General features: G+C 37.0%; 2 protein-coding genes across 20 annotated transcripts in view; one reads left to right on the top strand and one right to left on the bottom strand.

Moving 5' to 3' along the window:
* LOC128011955 (broad substrate specificity ATP-binding cassette transporter ABCG2) overlaps positions 1 to 18759 on the top strand; it is an 88405-nt gene that overhangs the window by 6662 nt on the left and 62984 nt on the right. For 4 of the 15 annotated variants that reach the window (XM_052594770.1, XM_052594774.1, XM_052594773.1 and 1 more), the window contains exons 5-13: positions 1358 to 1515; positions 1704 to 1855; positions 1935 to 2036; positions 3278 to 3528; positions 6035 to 6117; positions 6357 to 6446; positions 10040 to 10164; positions 10253 to 10407; positions 18536 to 18625. The exons of 1 other annotated variant lie outside the window; for it this stretch is intronic. In XM_052594770.1, coding sequence (XP_052450730.1) covers positions 1358 to 1515; positions 1704 to 1855; positions 1935 to 2036; positions 3278 to 3528; positions 6035 to 6117; positions 6357 to 6446; positions 10040 to 10164; positions 10253 to 10407; positions 18536 to 18625 — 1206 coding nt within the window. Of the gene's footprint in view, positions 1 to 1357; positions 1516 to 1703; positions 1856 to 1934; positions 2037 to 3277; positions 3529 to 6034; positions 6118 to 6356; positions 6447 to 10039; positions 10165 to 10252; positions 10408 to 10889; positions 10980 to 11211; positions 11286 to 12155; positions 12804 to 18535; positions 18626 to 18759 lie in introns of those variants that run through there. 10 more of the 15 variants (XM_052594779.1, XM_052594781.1, XM_052594780.1 and 7 more) reach the window with 5 other exon arrangements.
* ftr92 (finTRIM family, member 92) overlaps positions 1 to 18759 on the bottom strand; it is a 72817-nt gene that overhangs the window by 13745 nt on the left and 40313 nt on the right. The window lies entirely within an intron of this gene.

The raw sequence follows: 18759 nt of genomic DNA, 5'->3' as shown, positions 1-18759 counted from the left end.
AGCTGACCACAAAACTTGGAGACCTGGACATTAACACCTCCCTCTGCAGCTGGATTATAGGCTTTCTGACCAACAGGCCTCAGCATGTTCGGTCAGGCCACACCCACTCCACCACCTTCACACTTAACACCGGCGTACCACAGGGCTGTGTGCTGAGCCCATTCCTTTAAGTTTAGTATGTTCATAGTAAACCTATCTTTATATCATGCTGATACTATTTCAAATCTGTAAATTATGTCCATAATACTTATCTGTATAGTTAGTGCACATATTGTAGACCTTGTATATTCTGTACTTACTGCTTATTGCACTTCTGGTTAGATGCTAACTGCATTTCGTTGCATTGTACTTTACATGTGCAGTGACAATAAAGTTGAATATATTTATATATTTTTTTGCATTTATACTAAATGTATTTAGACTACTGTTTTCATACAGATACCCAGAAGCAATGTAGTTACATTTTTATCGTGGTATTGAGGTGCTATATGTGTGTTTTTAACTGTGGTTATCATGATTTAAATGTATAGTATGCTAGTATGGAAGAGCAATGCAAATTGTGCTGAAGATATGAGTGATCAACACAAACCTGTTACATGATTTCACTTGTTAGAACATGCAGAAACTAAGACGTTAATTTTTCTATCAAGATATTTATTTTGTTAATGAAAAATGACTAAAAAAGATTAAAGAATTTAAAAACGTGAAGTGTTTGTCATGTTCTGATCAAAAGAAAAGTTTAAAACTACAGTCTGGTTTCTACAACTTTCACCACAGAGCAAATATCTGACTTTAAAATAGAAAGACATAAAGATTCAAAATGTATCGTCAAAATATTGACTAGTATGAAAATGTATTGTGCTGTGATTTTTATCTGCTGTCTTCTCCTCCGTGGGACTCGAGACCGGTGAGTGGAGCAGGTGTTGTTCATTTCCTAATCACTCCACTGGCCTCGCTCTGTTCCCACGGCTCTCGGCCCCGCTCCACTCGTCACACTGACGATATAACACAGTTCCTGTTTCCTTTTTTCACCAAAAATTCATAACCTCACCATGGCACAATTTAGCATCCTCAGTGTCGTAAGAAAAGTTGACCAAGTTTGGTGTTGATCGGATGAAAACTCTAGGACGAGTATGTCAAATTGCAAAAAATCCAACATGGCCGACTTCCTGTTGGGCAGGGCATTGACTGCCAGCATGAAAGTCGTTTGGCTGATGAGATCTACAGGTGAATGAATTTTGGTGACTGTAGGAGAAACGGTGTGTGCCACAGAGCCCCTATAAAAGCATTTAATCTGAGTTTGATGAATTTGATCTGTGTGATCTACTAATGGGAATCATGATTAATGGTTTTACAGGTGGGCACGCAGCTGATTCGTGGTGTTTCAGGTGGAGAGAGGAAGAGGACAAACATCGGCATGGAGCTGATTATTGATCCCCCGGTGCTTTTCCTGGACGAGCCGACCACCGGCCTGGACGCCAGTACAGCCAACTCTGTCCTCATGCTGCTCAAGAAGTGTGTTTGTACAAAATATCACATCAGGGCATATATATATATATATATATATACTGTATGTACTCAGAAATTATGAAAAAAAGCTTTTGGAATGGAAAATGACACTGGCATTGTTGTAAGATTTACCTACAGCACTGCACCATTCTGTGTTTTAACTGTCCTGTGTGTTTAACCTGTAATTTGTTCAGAATGGCGAACAGTGGTCGTAACATCATCCTGTCCATCCATCAGCCGCGGTACTCCATCTACCGGCTGTTCGACAGCCTCACACTGCTGGTGGGAGGAAGACTGGTGTATCACGGCCCGGCTCAAGATGCCCTGGATTACTTCAGCCATATCGGTATGAAAACACACATTTACAAACATGAACAGTCAGGTCCTGATACTGATGTGTGTGTGTGTGTGTGTGTGTGTGTCAGGATACGTCTGTGAACCTCATAACAACCCTGCTGATTTCTTCCTGGATGTCATCAATGGAGAATCCTCCGCCGTCGCTCTCAACTTGATAAACAACAGTGAGGGTACAGCAGTTTCTTTTTTATATACAGGTGCTGGACATATAATTAGAATATCATCAAAAGTTGATTTATTTCACTAATTCCATTCAAAAAGTGAAACTTGTATATTATATTCATTCATTACACACAGACTTATATATTTGAAATGTTTATTTCTTTTAATTTTGATGTTTATAACTGACAACTAAGGAAAATCCCAAATTCAGTATCTCAGAAAATTAGAATATTGTGAAAAGGTTCAATATTGATGACACCTGGTGCCACACTCTAATCAGCTAATTAACTCAAAACACCTGCAAAGCCTTTAAATGTTCTCTCAGTATAGTTCTGTAAGCTACACAATCATGGGGAAGACTGCTGACTTGACTGTTGTCTAAAAGATGACCATTCACACCTTGCACAAGGAGAACAAGACACAAAAGGTCATTGCAAAAGAGGCTGGCTGTTCACAGAGCTCTGTGTCCAAGCACATTAATAGAGAGGTGAAGGGAAGGAAAAGATGTGGTGGAACAAAAGTGTACAAGCAATAGAGATAACCGCACCCTGGAGAGGATTGTGAAACAAAACCCATTAAAAAATGTGGGGGAGATTCACAAAGAGTGGACTGCAGCTGGAGTCAGTGCTTCAAGAACCACTACACACAGACGTATGCAAGACATGGGTTTAAGTAATATTCTAATTTTCTGAGATACTGAATTTGGGATTTTCCTTAGTTGTCAGTTATAATCGTCAGAATTAAAAGAAATTAACATTTCAAATATATCAGTCTGTGTGTAATGAATGAATATAATATACAAGTTTTACTTTTTGAATGGAATAAGTGAAATAAATCAACTTTTTGATGATATTCTAATTATATGTCCAGCACCTGTAATTGTTTTCTCAATATAAAGGTCAATTTGCTGCTATCAACGTTTATGTTACATTGGTGGGATTATAGCCGTACAAATGAAATATCTATCAATTATTTCATGGGCATGACTCCAGACATTGTAATCGTGACTTAATATAGTCATGACATCTTAAAATTGAAAAGAGATGTACCTTTACGTTTTTGTTTTTTTGTTAACATCTATGACGGAAACTTACAGTTAGAGTTTTAACTAGTTTTAGAAGTTATCATCTAACTTTCAGAATTTAGTTCAGCTTAAATAGGAATGTTTAATAGTTTTAGTTCATTTTAGCTGGTGATATCATCACTGACCGAGAATGGTATGTTAGTGGTTTTTGTTTGTGTGTGTCAGAACTGGACGAGGAGCAGCTGAGTTCATCTCTGAAGGGCATCGAGGACCGTTTGGTGGAAGAATACAAGAACAGTGCCAATTACAAACTGACTAAAAGTGAGTTAGAGCGAATTGTTCAGGGACGGGACTACAGCAAACAACCCAAATCCAGAACCATCACCTACAGCACATCCTTCTGCCACCAGTTCAACTGGGTTCTCAAAAGAACCTTCAAGAACCTCATGCTGAACCCACAGACCTCATTCGCTCAGGTCAGACTCAGCACCTGCATCTACATCAGGCTTTCACAGAATTTTCTATTAGTCTTTGAGCTGAAATGTTAAACTAAAGTCCCTCTGTTGTTTTGAGGTAATATTTTAATAATTTAACAACACACAACATAATGTTATTTTAGAAACATTGAGATACTAGTAGTTTTTATAATTATTTTGCTTTTTTATTTCATTTTTAGCTTCTTATTTTTGTCCAGCAACTCAAACTAAATGAAAATAGGCAATGTTGCCTTGGCAACTGAAATTAAAAAGAATATTTTATTTAGGGGTGTAACGGTTCACAAAATTCAAAGTTCAGTTTGATACGATACAGCGATGTCACGGGTCGATACATTTTCGATACGGGGGGCAATGTATGGATTAGCATTTACTACACAGAGCCATTGTTCACTGACAAAGTTGCGAAAAACCACAATCATATTTTGCGCATGTTTTGGAGATTTACCACTGATTACAGAACCGGCTTTACTGACAAGATGCACAAATTTTAAATTTTGCATGCAATTTATTGTGCAGCCCTAGTTTGTGAAATGTCTTGGTGAGTCTTATGTAGACAAGAGACACGAAACTCTCTCTGTGAGGCTTGCTGTCTTTGATAAGGAGTCCTCTTGTCTCTTCCGGTCCATTACTTCGGCTAACACATCGGCTGCTGAGGCCTTTTGTGAATCCATGACCTGGGTTTCGGATGTTGAGATCAAGGCTATGTAGAGTGAGCAGACGAGCCTCCCTATTTCTCTGAAGTGCTTGGATAAGAAGACCTGAAGGTTATTTTTATACTCCGGTTGTTCAGTGACACAGGAGGCAGATCAGGTTCTCCTTTGGGGCAAAGGCGTCCCAATATTGGGTTCTCCCTTTTGGTCTGGCTTCGGCTCCATGGGTGTTCACAAAGTACATGGATGCTGCTCTGGCCCCACTGAGGCACTAGGGCATCCATGTGCTCAACTACCTGGGCAACTGGCTCACCCTAATCTTGTGTACCCAGACCTTCAGACTGATGGCAGGAGGGCCAAGGACCACCAAAGACACCAAATATCTGGACTGGATCCTTACCCTTATAGCCAAATTCACACTACATGACTTCAAAAGTTGGCGGAACACTGTGCTATTCAGAATACATGACTTGATTGTTTGTCTTTAAGTTGTTGTGTTGTTCACATTACGTGACTCTGTGTAATTGATCCGCAACCGGGGGTTACACACTACACAAGCTGACGACAACTCTGTTACCCAACGACTCTGCAAACCAGGTTTTGTCACGAAAACACATGCGAGAATTGGAACTGGAATGACGAGAAACAACACGTGAAACAGGAGTCGTTTATTCAAAAATGGATGTCGGGAAGAAATTAGTGCTGCAAGCTGTTTGCTCGATGAAAAATTTTGCTCCATTTATTGTCCAAACATTTCTTGAAGTCATGTTGCTGCTGTAGTTTTTCTTCCAGTGAGCTCTATCCATGCCTTGCTCTTTCAGTGTCTTTAGCTTGTCACGACACTGGTGACACAAGTCAGTCGACCGGTCCAGATATTTGGCATTCTAGATATTTGTTTGCCGTCGGCAAAATGTTGGGAATGCGTCAGTGAGCCTCTTTGATGTGTCGTTGTGTATTTCACACATAAATATTGCAGAGCATCAATCACCTGCTGAGTTTTGAGCTCATTTGCAAATCTGGCTTAAATCTGGTTTAAAATCCTGTAGAGTGAATTTAGCATAAAGTGATCCTTCTGTTGGCAATAGCCTCTATCAAGTACAGTCTAGATTTGCAGGCTCTCTCTGTGACGGAGTCATGCATGGAGTTTGCTCCAGGTCTTGTTAAATTATTTTTACCACCCAGCGTCTCATTCTCTATACGGAGAACATGGGTTACACAACTAACCGAGACGTTTTCATAATTTTTATGTTTTTGTCATGTATTTTTTTGTTCTGTTATTTAAATGTCTATAAATATTTATATTACATTTTTAGTTGTAGTTATTATTGTACATCGAGTTAAACAAAATGAAAATTTGATGTTTCCTTGTCAACTAGATAAAATAAAATAAGATAATTTTTTATCTTAGTTAAAGATAGTTTCAAGTAAACGTTTTTATTTGTTTTATTGAAATATAATAACTCCTATAGATGAATATAAAATATTTATTCATTTTAAGAGGAGTTATATTTTGTTTTATTTTCAAAATTATGAGATTTTCGATAATTCTAGTCATAGATTGATATGAATTCTGTTCGGTTTATTAAATATTCACAATAAATTTGAGATTAATTTTCTGGTGATATTAATGTTAGCAACACTGAAAATATTGCAATTTGATAAAGTTTATTCATGTATTTTTAAATGTCAAAGCAAAATATTTGTATAATATATATAATATCTGTATAATATCTTTTGATTTGTAAAATATACAGATTTATATATAATTAAATGTTAAAAGAAAGTTTTACATTGTAGCTGATATTTCTATATTAATCTGAGTCTTGTTTCTCCAGATTGGAGTGATGATTTTCCTGGCTCTGGTTGTTGGGGCCATATTTTTTGGAGTGGAGAAGAATTCGAGCGGCATTCAGAACAGGTTTGGAAACATGTTCATCCAGTATTTATGTAAGATGAATCATTTCTGCTTGAATTAGAAGTGATTCAGATGATTCAGGTCTGATGAACAGAAGCTAAGTCTTTTCAGCCTGGTGTTTTCTAATAAAATTACTGAATAATACTGTGTTGCAACTTTGAGTTTTTCATATGTTTTGAAAAACTTCCAGTGGTTTTCTATTAACAGTAGTGTGTTTGTGTGTGTGTGTGTGTGTGTTTCAGGATGGGTGCACTCTTTTTCATCACCACCAATCAGTGCTTCAGTTCTGTTTCCTCGGCTGAACTCTTCATCACTGAGAGGAAACTGTTTGTGTGAGTAAACACACACACACACACACACACACATTTTGACCACCCTGCAAACCACAGAAGTCTTATGTCTAAATTATTAGGTTTTAATTTTTCTCTAGAGACTCTCAGATGTTTTGAATCATATTTGTCAGGTCGCTCACAGTATGTCAGAATACAGAATTATACGTCAGCCCCCTAAGTATATCCACAGGCGTTCCCCAAGGTTCTATTCTGGGTCTATTGCTTTCACATTGTATATTAATAATCTTCCATCCACCAGTTGTATGTGAATATAAGTACCTCAGTGTTATGACTGATTCCAGACTCTCATTTAAGGCTCAGATTTAAAGGTCTGTAACCGAGTCAAATTTAGTCTGTCAAACTTTAGATTTATTAATGATATGTCATCAGAGTCCACTTTGATGTATGTGCATATGTATGTGCTAGTATACTGTAACTACTCTGAAACCACTGGAGTTTTTGTATAACATTATCTCTAAATAGTCTTGATAAGAAATTGGTTCATCATTGCTCAATACTAACAAAAAGTATAACTTGCTAATTTGGGAAAACCTGATCAAATATGTAGATATGTGTTTAATGTTTAAGACTATACAAAGCCTGACTAGTTAGCGAATATTAGAAAAATTGCTAATTGGTCCTCAAGGGGTAGGGAAAGAGGGGACTGTATTATTCCACTCAGAAAATGTAAATTTACTCAGTGAGCAGTCAAAGCTGGAATGGAACTTCATCCCATCAACAACAAGAAGAGTGGATACATATGGTCCTTATCAGTTTACTCTTAAAAAATGGTTACTGACAACTCAGCACTGTCAACATTAATACTGCATTCTTGATTTTAGACTTCTTTGTATTAATTGTTCTTGGTCATTAGCTTTTTCTTGTCACCATCTCTCTCTTTTCTTATATTTTATTTTGTTTAGATAACTTTTGTATTTTGCTTTTTATTTCTTCATTATAGGTTCGTATGTGTATGTAAGATAATCTGTTCTATTGGTAGCCAGTGCAAATTGATAAATAAGTGTGATGTGTATTCTTTTCAGCTCATTAAAAATTAATCTTGCTGGTGCATTCTGGATTAATTGTAATTGGCTGGAAGACCTGCCAAGAGAGCATTGCAATAGTCCAGCCTGGACAGAACAAGAGCTTGAACAAGGAGTTGTGCAGCATGTTCCCAAAGAAAGGGCTTGATCTTCTTGATGTTGAATATAGCAAATCTTCAGGATCTGACAGTTTTAGCAATGTGGTCTGAGAAAGTCAGCTGATCATCAATCATAACTCCAAGGCTTCTAGCTGTTATTGAAGGAGTTATGGTTGATGTGCCTAACTTGATTGTGAAATTGTGATGAAACAATGGGTTTGCTGGAACCACAAGCAGTTCTGTCTTGGCAAGGTTGAGATGAAGGTAATGGTCCTTCATCCAGTAAGAAAGTGACGTGACATTCAGCCAAGTATGGTGACTAGGGGTGTAACGATACGCGTATTCGTATTGAACCGTTCGGTACGAGGCTTTCGGTTCGGTACGCGGTACGCATTATGTACCGAACGGTTCGTTGGACTAATTAATTATATTTGGAAAATAAAGAAAAAATGGTGAAATATAATGATATGCGTTCAACAAGGTAGCCCAATAACCCAAACGACGTAACAGGCAACGCCCCTGACACCCCCGAACAAGAAAAAAAAACACCAGCTTATATGTTTATGTTAGGCTACTCAGGTCAGGCGTTCGCTCACTCAGCACGCGCTGAAGGCTCGTTGCAAAATGGCCAATGCGTTTAACAGACCACAAATAGAAGATCCTCCAATAACCAACAGGTCTGGTGTATGGGTGCACTTTACCAATCGATCGGGGCATCCAAACAAGCACGGTAATCAAAATGGACTAGTACTGTACTGTGTCGGAATTTCCTGAGCAGTACGATTCAATTAACAGGCCTGCACGTTATAGAAGAACTGTTATAAATAGAACGTATGCACGGGCAGTTTTGAAAACTCCACCTACTTTGCTCTTGGCATAGTGCAGCGCAAATCGCGTTGTATCTGAAGGGCAACGCTGAGCCCAGGATCCAGCGCCGCGCGTATCGCGTCCTGTGTGAAAGACCCTTTAGTCATTTTGCAACGAGCCTTCAGCGTGTGCTGAGTGAGCGAGCGCCTATAGTGGAAAACGCATGTTTTAAGAACATTCTTAATGTAATTTAGCCCCGTTACTATATTCCTTCACGAGCCCATTTCAGCCAGACCGTAATTCCTGCTTTGTTCCAAAAAACATAAGCCCTATAGAGAACCAATTGAGTAAAAACACACTCAATATAAAGAGTTATAGAGTTCCATATGAAAAGTTACATCTTTGTATTTGTTCATAACTACTACAACAATATAACATTTTCAATTTTTTTTAATAAGGAGCTGTTTTTGTTTTATACAGTATGCTGCTAAGAAAACACCATAGAAGATGGGTAAAGAATAGATCATTGTTCAATGTAAAAAAAAACAAAAAACATACTTTGTGGCCAATTTGTTCTTTTTGCTGTATCTAAAACGTACCGAACCGTACCGAACCGAACCGTGACATCAGTGAATCGTACCGAACCGAACCGTGAATTTTGTGAACCGTTACACCCCTAATGGTGACCCATACTCAGAATTCGTGCTCTGCATTTAACCCATTGATAGTGCACACACACAGAGCAGTGAACACACACACACACACACACACACACACACACACACACACAGCCAGAGCAGTAGGCAGCCATTTATGCTGCAACGCCCGGGGAGCAGTTGGCGGTTCGTTGCCTTGCTGAAGGGCACCCAAGACATGATATTGCCGGCCTGAGATTCGAACCCACAACCCTAGGGTTTGGAGTCAAACTCTCTAACCACTAGGCCATGAATTCCCGAAGAAATGTCTGTTAGACAAGCTGAGATGCGAATAGCTACCGTCGGATCATCAGGATGGAATGAGAGGTAGAGTTGAGTGTCATCAGCATAGCAGTGGTATGAAAAGCCATGTTTCTGAATGACAGAACATAATGATGCCATGTAGACAGAGAAGAGAAGTGGTCCAAGAATAGAGCCCTGAGGCACCCCAGTAGTTAGATGTTGTGACTTGGACACCTCACCTCTCCAAGATACTTTGAAGAACCTTCCTAGAGTTAAGACTCAAATCACTGCAGTGCATTTCCTGAGATGCCCTTTTACCAGTAGGGTTGACAGGAGGATCTGGTGGTTAATCGTGTCAAAAGCAGCGGACAGAAATCAAGATAAGTAATGAAGATTTGGATTCCGCTTTTGCCAGTCTGAAGCCAGATTGGTTGCTGTCAAGAAGGTGGTTCTGTGTGAGAAAAGCAGAGACATGGTTGAACACCGCTTGTTCAAGTGTTTTTGCAATGAAAGGAAGAAGGGAATTATTAGTATTGTTTTTTTTTCCTAAAGTGGGACAATATGAAAATACCAGATAAAAAGTTTATTCCTAAGAAAATTTCATTAATAAATTGCAATCTACTGTTTTCTGTGCAGTTGCAATGTTGATTGATTGTTCTTTAAATATTGATTGATTGATGATGTTGGTGTTGTGGGCGTGTCCTCAGGCACGAGTACATCAGCGGATACTACAGAGTCTCGGTGTACTTCCTGTCCAAGATCCTGTCTGATGTCCTGTTTCTGCGTACAATCCCGGCCGTCATCTTCAGCTGCGTGGTATACTGGATGATCGGTCAGACTCACACCCTCATCACCATTGCACCATTCGTGTTCCTCTGATATGAAACATGAGGTCTCATGTGTTTGTGTTTCCTTTGCAGGACTGAAGTCAACGGTCGAGACGTTCTTCATCTTCATGTTCTCCATCGTTCTGGTGTCTTACACAGCCACGTCCATGACTCTGGCCATCTCTGCTGATCAGACGGTGGTGGCCATCGCTAACATCTTCATGACCATCAGCTTTGTCTTTATGATGGTAAAGAAACACACACACGGACACACACACACACACACACACACACACACACACACACACACTGTACTGTCAAACGATTAATCTCAATTAATCGCATCTAAAATAAAAGTTTTTGTTTACATAATGTGTGTACTGTGTATATTTATCTTGTATATATAAATACACATACATGTATATATTTAAGAAAAATCTTTATATATGATATAATTTATATGAATATAAATATATACTTGTAAATATTTTCAAAATATAAACTGTGTGTGTTTTATATATACATAATAAATAAACAAAAACTTTTGTTTTGGATGTGATTATTTTATAATTATAATTATAGCAATAAAGGACAGTTTTATTATGTATTGGTTTATATGGGTCTAGATGTTTCAGATTAGATGTTTGAGCTGATCCAGTTTATAAAATGCATGTCATGTTGACATTATGTTTAGTCTTTGTATAATATTTATTCCTGTGTGTTTGTTCAGATCTTCTCGGGGCTGCTGGTGAATCTCCCCAGTGTTGCTGACTGGTTGAACTGGCTGAAGTATTTCAGTATTCCTCGTTACGGTCTCGCTGTGAGTCTGAATGTTTTTCTGTAGCATGATCTTTTCCTGAAGCTCACTTATAATTAATGCAAAGTTTATTGATCAAATGGATTGATAGATAGCAAGTAGCTTATTTTTTGTTGTTGTTGTAACCTTGATACTTAATCAAAATTAAGCATGCTGTGTGTTATTAAATGCAGAACAGAAAACAGTGTTTATTTGTGGATGATGATGATGATGATGATGATGATTGTTTTTTCAGGCTTTGGAAATCAATGAGTTCACCGGCCTGAATTTCTGTGACATGAGGAACGTTAGCAGCACTTTAGTAGAAGTGTGAGTATGAAACTGCATGAGACTAGTTAACAATGAGTTAACTTAAAGTAAAATCATCAAAAACATGTTTCACTTGACATGAAAGAAATGTTAATGAAATAAAATATGAATACAGTTGGGAGTTATACTAAAATGCCTTGGCTCTTCCAAGCTTTATAATGGCAGTGAATGGGTGTTGAGATTCTGAAGTCCAGTAAAGTGCATCCATCCATCATAAAAAGTGCTCCACACAACAAGGCATTGATAAAGGCCTTCTGAAGCGAATCAACACATTTGTGTAAGAACAATATCCTTAATTTAAACTTAATAAACTATAATCTCTAGCTTCCACAAACTGTTGTACGCACATTCACAAGAGAGTGGCATAGCAGATGATATAAGACACAGGGGAAGTACATATAAGTGATAGACTTTTTTTCACTTTTTTTTTTTTTTGCATGAGTTTTCACAGGCTTTTGTGAAATATCTATGTAAGTAAAGAAAATTAGATTGTGAAGAAACACTTGCGTTGTTGTTTGTGGAGGAGATTATCAGTGTAGAGCATCATCAGAAGAATCGTGTTCCTGCTACACACTTATATTGAGTTACTAAGAAAGCATGACTGAAAGAGGAGAGAAATGGTGGAATAAGCAGATTTACAGAGGTGTAGTGTGATGTGACTTTCTTGACATGAGGACTGCCACTCATGCCACAATGACTGCTCAAATACTGCTTCACTAATGCATCACAGCTGAAACAGTTTAACAATCAAATTCCTCAGCCGATAGGATTCTTCCATCAATGTATTACCAAATGATCGAGCTCATTCAACAAGATATTACAGTGTAGAAAACCAGCAAGCAATGATTCAAACTACTTTTCTCATTGCAGCTGCACCACAGGTGAGGACTTTCTGAGCAAACAGGGCATCAGTTACTCAACCTGGGGTTTGTGGCAGAATCATTTAGCTCTGGGAATCATGACCCTCATCTTCCTCATCATCGCTTACCTCAAACTGCGCTTCTTCAAGAAATTCACCTGAACACAAGCTCATGTTCTTCCTCACACACTTCCAGAGCATCCACCAAATCCCATTTCCCGCTCTGACAGTCGTGATGCTGAATCTTAAACATTCATCCAATCATGCTGCAGACAGAAATGAACGTGAAGAATTGACTGCGCTCAGACTTATGTTTCTCTAATAGTTTGCACACTAAAGATTTGTTTTAAAAGTACGTTTTTTTTTGCTCAGTAACAGTACAGTTACTAATGAATGTCAATGTGGAGCCTTTTATGGATATGTTCAGTTAGTTTCTGTTTAATGGACTTTTAGTTTATTTTTATCATTTCCTATATTCCTTTGGTTTTTCTGTTTTACTGATATGATTAGTTGTTTAGTTCAGCTGTGTCTCATTTAATTTATGTTTTGTATCAGTGCTTAAGTTCTTCCTTCTGTGCTCTTTGTCTGGTCTCGTTCACGTTAGTGTTGGTTTATGCCTCCTGTTCTGTTTGGATTAAAGACTTTGTGGTAAGGACTAAATCTGTTGTCTGTCTGTCTGTCTACAACACATCGTATTTACTCCAGTTTGACACCATTTAGATGTTTTTGTTGGCTGAGATATTTTTACTACAGTGACAGTGCCACAACGTGAGTTTGGCAAAATCAGAATTACACCAAAAATAACACCAGCAAAGTGCAGTGATGCAGCCAAAGATGTAGGCCCTATCTACATTAAGCAGAATGTAAATATGTGTCAGTTCTCAATGTGATGCCTGTCGTTATGCTTTTTTCAGCTCTGGATCTAGTTTTTACCCAATGAAGCCGCAGGACTGGATGAAGGTGCAACCAGCGAATGCTCATTTGCTGTCCATGGTTCTGAAACGAAATCGGAAATCGGACCGGTTTCTTTAATAAATGACAAATATGGATCCCTATGAGATTAATAGTTTGTGTTAAAACTGTGTAATAAAAAAGGATAGAAATTTAACATTTTTGAGAAGCAATTTAAATGCAACAATTTAAGAACTTCAGAAGCAGTTTTGCATGCGAAGCAAAAGCACTTTTGCCATATGTCATAAATGTAATTAAAAAACTAATAAAATTTTAGAACGCAAGTGCAGTACCTTACAAATATATTCCCTAAAGCATCAGGCTACCAAAAAAAAAAAAAAACAATTTAGATTTTATATATAATGTGGTTTTCACCGAAACAGAAGCTTCATCATTGGGATATTAAGGACAATTCAGGACAGGAAGGTGTTATTTAGGACTGCTGGTATTTGTTCCATTTCTGAGGTATTTGTTTTTACTCATGGCAGTTGTTAAGCATCTTTGATTTTTACATGTCGACTACTTGTAGTGATCTTGAGTCCTGAAAGAGCCCAAATCCTGGATAAAGAGGTTGAGTGAACCTGGTCTGGACTTTGTGAAGGAGGATCATGGTATCTGAGACACTGTAGAAGGACAGCTGTCCTGCCCGGTGGTCTTCACAACTTGGTAAGTTGTCTTAGTATGTAAAACAAGTTTTAATGTGAAAAGTATTCTTTGGTAAGAAAAATCTTAAAAAATATATCTTTAGGGTTTGCTCTGTGGTGGGATCAAATAAGCAACCCTCTGATGACAAACGCCAAACCTTCATTGGCTGAAAGACTTTGATAGCTGTCATTTGTTGATCACGAATAATGCAAACATCATTTCAAAACTAAAATAATGCATTTATTAAAATAATATCTTGGTGTGTTTCTGAAGCTGTGTGTACGGTAAACTGACCATGTCCAGAAAGGTAAGAAAAACATCATCAGAGTAGTCCATGTGACATCAGAGGGTCCGTTTGAATTTTTTGAAGCATCGAAAATACATTTTGGTCCAAAAATAGCAAAAACTACGACTTTATTCAGCATTGTCTTCTCTTCCGTGTCTGTGTGAGAGAGAGTTCAAATCAAAGCAAAAGCTTCTGTGACTTAAACTGTTCACTTTTTTCATCTTCAGTTCTCTCTTCACAGCAGTTCAGTCAGTGTACTGTTGAGTAAATGAATTACTCTGGGATATTGGTTTGTTTGAACTCAGAAGAAGTGTCAGACACATTAAAAAAGTTAACAGCTTAAGTCAGTTGTGGATTATTAAATCATAATTATAGTTTTTAAACACCGACAGGAACTTTCAGAGCTGATTTCAAAGTCACTGCGTTTATAAAACAACTGTATGAAAGACTCAGATCACGTATCTAAAAATAAATCGCTATAGTAAAAGAGAAATAATAAGAGGAGTGAAGTTTCCTACCGTTCTGCTGTGTTTGGTCCTCACGCGCGTCTGACGCTCCGCGGCGCGTCTCCGCCCCTCACACGCGCGTTAACAGCGCTAAATTAATCATCTGTGCTAATTATTATACATTTACTTCATTGTCAGCTTCAGGTACTTCATTTATTATTGTTCAAGGAACTGTTTGAAACAAAAAAAGGTTGTATTTCAGTGTCTCTGCAGGGGATTATAGAGAAACAGCGCCACCTGCTGTCGACACGCGGCTATTTGTAGTGATGCTGCAGTCAAAAATCAGTAATAATTCAAACTTATCCAAATAAAATATATAAAATAATGGTTTCTATTTTAATATCCTTTAAAATATCATTTATTTCTGTGATAAAAAAAACATAAATCATTCTGATCCCAAACTCTGACCAGTGTGTGTTTGTGTCGCACTTACACACTAATCCCCAAATTAATAAACACGTTAAATTCTCATCTGAGGAGGAGTATAATTTATATAGGAGGATATAATATTATATGCAATATTACCTTTTCTTTTCATCATCATCTTTAAGAGTTCACGATAATTTCTATTCAACTTTATTTCTCAGTTGATTACTCCATCCACAATTCATAAAACACAACACATGCAACTGAGGTACAAGAAAGCTTGACTTCCAAAAGTCACTGAAATCATTTAAAAATCAAATCGACAGGTTAAAAAAAAAGCTTCCCGTACAGGCTCCGAAGTGCCGATCTGAATCAACCGAGTCGCGAACATGCTCCGAAGTGCCGATCTGAATCAACCGAGTCGCGAACAGGCTCCGAAGTGCCGATCTGAATCAACCGAGTCGCGAACAGACTCCGAAGTGCCGATCTGAATCAACGAAGTCGCGAACAGGCTCCGAAGTGCCGATCTGAATCAAAACAATCAACAATGCATCGTAAAAGAGTTCTATTATTTTTTAGAAAGAAAGAAAACATTTTACTGGCCACAAACTTCTGAACTCTAGTTTTTATTGTTAGAAAAGACCTCTATTTTAAATAAATTCACTTCTTTTTAACTTTTCATTCATCAAAGAATCCTGAAAGAATATCACAATTTCAGCAGCACAACTCTGATAATAAATCATCATATTTGAATGATTTCTGAATATCATGTGACACTGAAGACTGGAGTAATGATGCAGAAAATCACAGAAATAACATAGATTTTTATGTATATTTAAGTAGAAAAAACATTTTTTTTTTTACTTCATTTTTAGTTTTACTTCATAATAATATTTCACTTTTTTCCCCCTGTATTTTGATCAAATAAATCAAGTCAAGTCTGCTTTATTATCAATTTCCACATGTACAGTACATATATACACAGAATCGAAATTGCGTTACACTCAGACCCCGGTGCATACAGATACCATTAACATTAAAGCCTAAAAATCTAGATCAAATATAAAATGTAGATACAACTATACAATAAGGGAATATAAAAAAAGGCATATAATAAAATTAAAAATAAAGTTAAATAAAGCAGCGCAAGGCAAATGACAGATAGAGTGTAAATTCAATTAAGTTAACATCAGTGCAAATAAAAAAAGTATTAAAAAATGTAGTTTTGATGAGTAAACTCTTGTCAAAAAAAAAATAATAATTTTTTTCATCAAAATAAATCATTCTGATCCCAAACTCTGAACGGTGTGTGTGTGTGTGTGTGTGTGTGTGTGTGTGTGTGGCACTTACACACTGATCCCCACAATAATAAAGATGTTAAATACTCATCTGAGGAGGAAACAATGTTGCATCATAATGAAAGGATGTGTGCGTACACTTTTCTGTAAACTGATCCAAACATTTTCACTTATTTAGGGTAGAATAAGAATATTTACTGTATTGCGCAAATTAGTTCATACTTAGATATAATATTATATGCAATATTACCTTTTCTTTTCATCATCATCTTTAAGAGTTCATGATCATTTCTGTTCAACTTTATTTCTCAGTTGATAATTACATCCACAATTCATAAAACACAACACATGCAACTGAGGTACAAGAAGGCTTGACTTCCAAAAGTCATTGAAGTCATTTAAAAATCATTTAAAAATCAAATCCTTAAAAAAAAAAGCCTCAGGTCCAAATATTCATTAATCACCAATGAACTGTTTGACAAACAAATTTTATTTTACATTTGCACAATCCTTCAACAAAACCAGTGGGATAATAATAAAAATAATTATAAAATAATCTATAATGCCTCTATTTTTAGAATGCTTCTATTTAAGTTGTTTTTTCCTTTTTTAAAAAATTTTTCGGGACCATAATTCTGATAAGCTGAAAAGGGCCTGAGTCCCGTGCGGGGCTCTACTCAACAGTTCTGATCTGAATCAAATAACTCGCACTTCCTAGTCCTATGTCCAGATCTGAATTTTCAAAAAAAATCACAAACAGCCTCTGAAGTCCCGATCTGAATCAACGGAGTCGCGAACAGGCTCCGAAGTGCCGATCTGAATCAACCGAGTCGCGAACAGGCTCCGAAGTGCCGATCTGAATCAACCGAGTCGCGAACAGGCTCCGAAGTGCCGATCTGAATCAACCGAGTCGCGAACATGCTCCGAAGTGCCGATCTGAATCAACCGAGTCGCGAACAGGCTCCGAAGTGCCGATCTGAATCAACCGAGTCGCGAACAGGCTCCGAAGTGCCGATCTGAATCAACCGAGTCGCGAACAGGCTCCGAAGTGCCGATCTGAATCAACCGAGTCGCGAACATGCTCCGAAGTGCCGATCTGAATCAACCGAGTCGCGAACAGGCTCCGAAGTGCCGATCTGAATCAAAGAATCCTGAAAGAATATCACAATTTCAGCAGCACAACTCTGATAATAAATCATCATATTAGAATGATTTCTGAATATCATGTGACACTGAAGACTGGAGTAATGATGCTGAAAATCACAGAAATAAAATAGATTTTAATGTATATTTAAATAGAAAAATGTTGTTTTACTTCATAATAATATTTCACTTTTTTCCCCCTGTATTTTGATCAAATAAATCAAGTCAAGTCTGCTTCATTGTCAATTTCCACATGTACAGTACATATATACACAGAATCGAAATTGCGTTACACTCAGACCCCGGTGCATACAGATACCATTAACATTAAAGCCTAAAAATCTAGATCAAATATAAAATGTAGATACAACTATAAAATAAGGGAATATAAAAAAAGGCATATAATAAAATTAAAAATAAAGTTAAATAAAGCAGCGCAAGGCAAATGACAGATAGAGTGTAAATTCAATTAAGTGTAAATTTAATTTATATTCTATCGCCATTCACCAACCCTACACCTAAACCTAACCCTCACAGGAAACTTTGTGCATTTTTACTTTCTCAAAAAAACTCTTTCTGTATGATTTATAAGTGTTTTGAAAAATGGGGACATGGGTTATGTCCTCATAAGTCACCCTCTCCTTGTAATACCTGTGTCATACCCATGTCATTATACAGAGTTGTGTCCTGATATGTCACAAAAACATGCCCACACACACATGGACACACATGGACACACACACACACACACACACACACATACACACACACTGTGCTGTCAAACGATTAATCTCAATTAATCGCATCTAAAATAAAAGTTTTTGTTTACATAATGTGTGTACTGTCTGTGTATATTTATCTTGTATATATAAATACACATACATGTATATATTTAAGAAAAATATGTATATGATATAATTTATATGAATATAAATATATTCACGTGAATATTTTCAAAATATAAACTGTGTGTGTTTTATATATACATAATAAATAAACAAAAACTTTTGTTTTGGATGTGATTATTTTATAATTATAATTATAGCAATAAAAGGACAGGTTTATTATGTATTGGTTTATATGGGTCTAGATGTTTCAGATTAGATGTTTGAGCTGATCCAGTTTATAAAATGCATGTCATGTTGACATTATGTTTAGTCTTTGTGTAATATTTATTCCTGTGTGTGTTTGTTCAGATCTTCTCGGGGCTGCTGGTGAATCTCCCCAGTGTTGCTGACTGGTTGAACTGGTTGAAGTATTTCAGTATTCCTCGTTACGGTCTCGCTGTGAGTCTGAATGTTTTTCTGTAGCATGATCTTTTCCTGAAGCTCACTTATAATTAATGCAAAGTTTATCGATCAAATGGATTGATAGATAGCAAGTAGCTTATTTTTTGTTGTTGTTGTAACCTTGATACTTA

This window comes from Carassius gibelio, chromosome B23 (assembly GCF_023724105.1).
Source record: "Carassius gibelio isolate Cgi1373 ecotype wild population from Czech Republic chromosome B23, carGib1.2-hapl.c, whole genome shotgun sequence".
In the NCBI taxonomy this organism is placed as follows: Eukaryota; Metazoa; Chordata; class Actinopteri; order Cypriniformes; family Cyprinidae; genus Carassius; species Carassius gibelio.
Note: the sequence above shows the minus strand (reverse complement) of the source record. Positions and strands in the feature narration are given on the sequence as shown.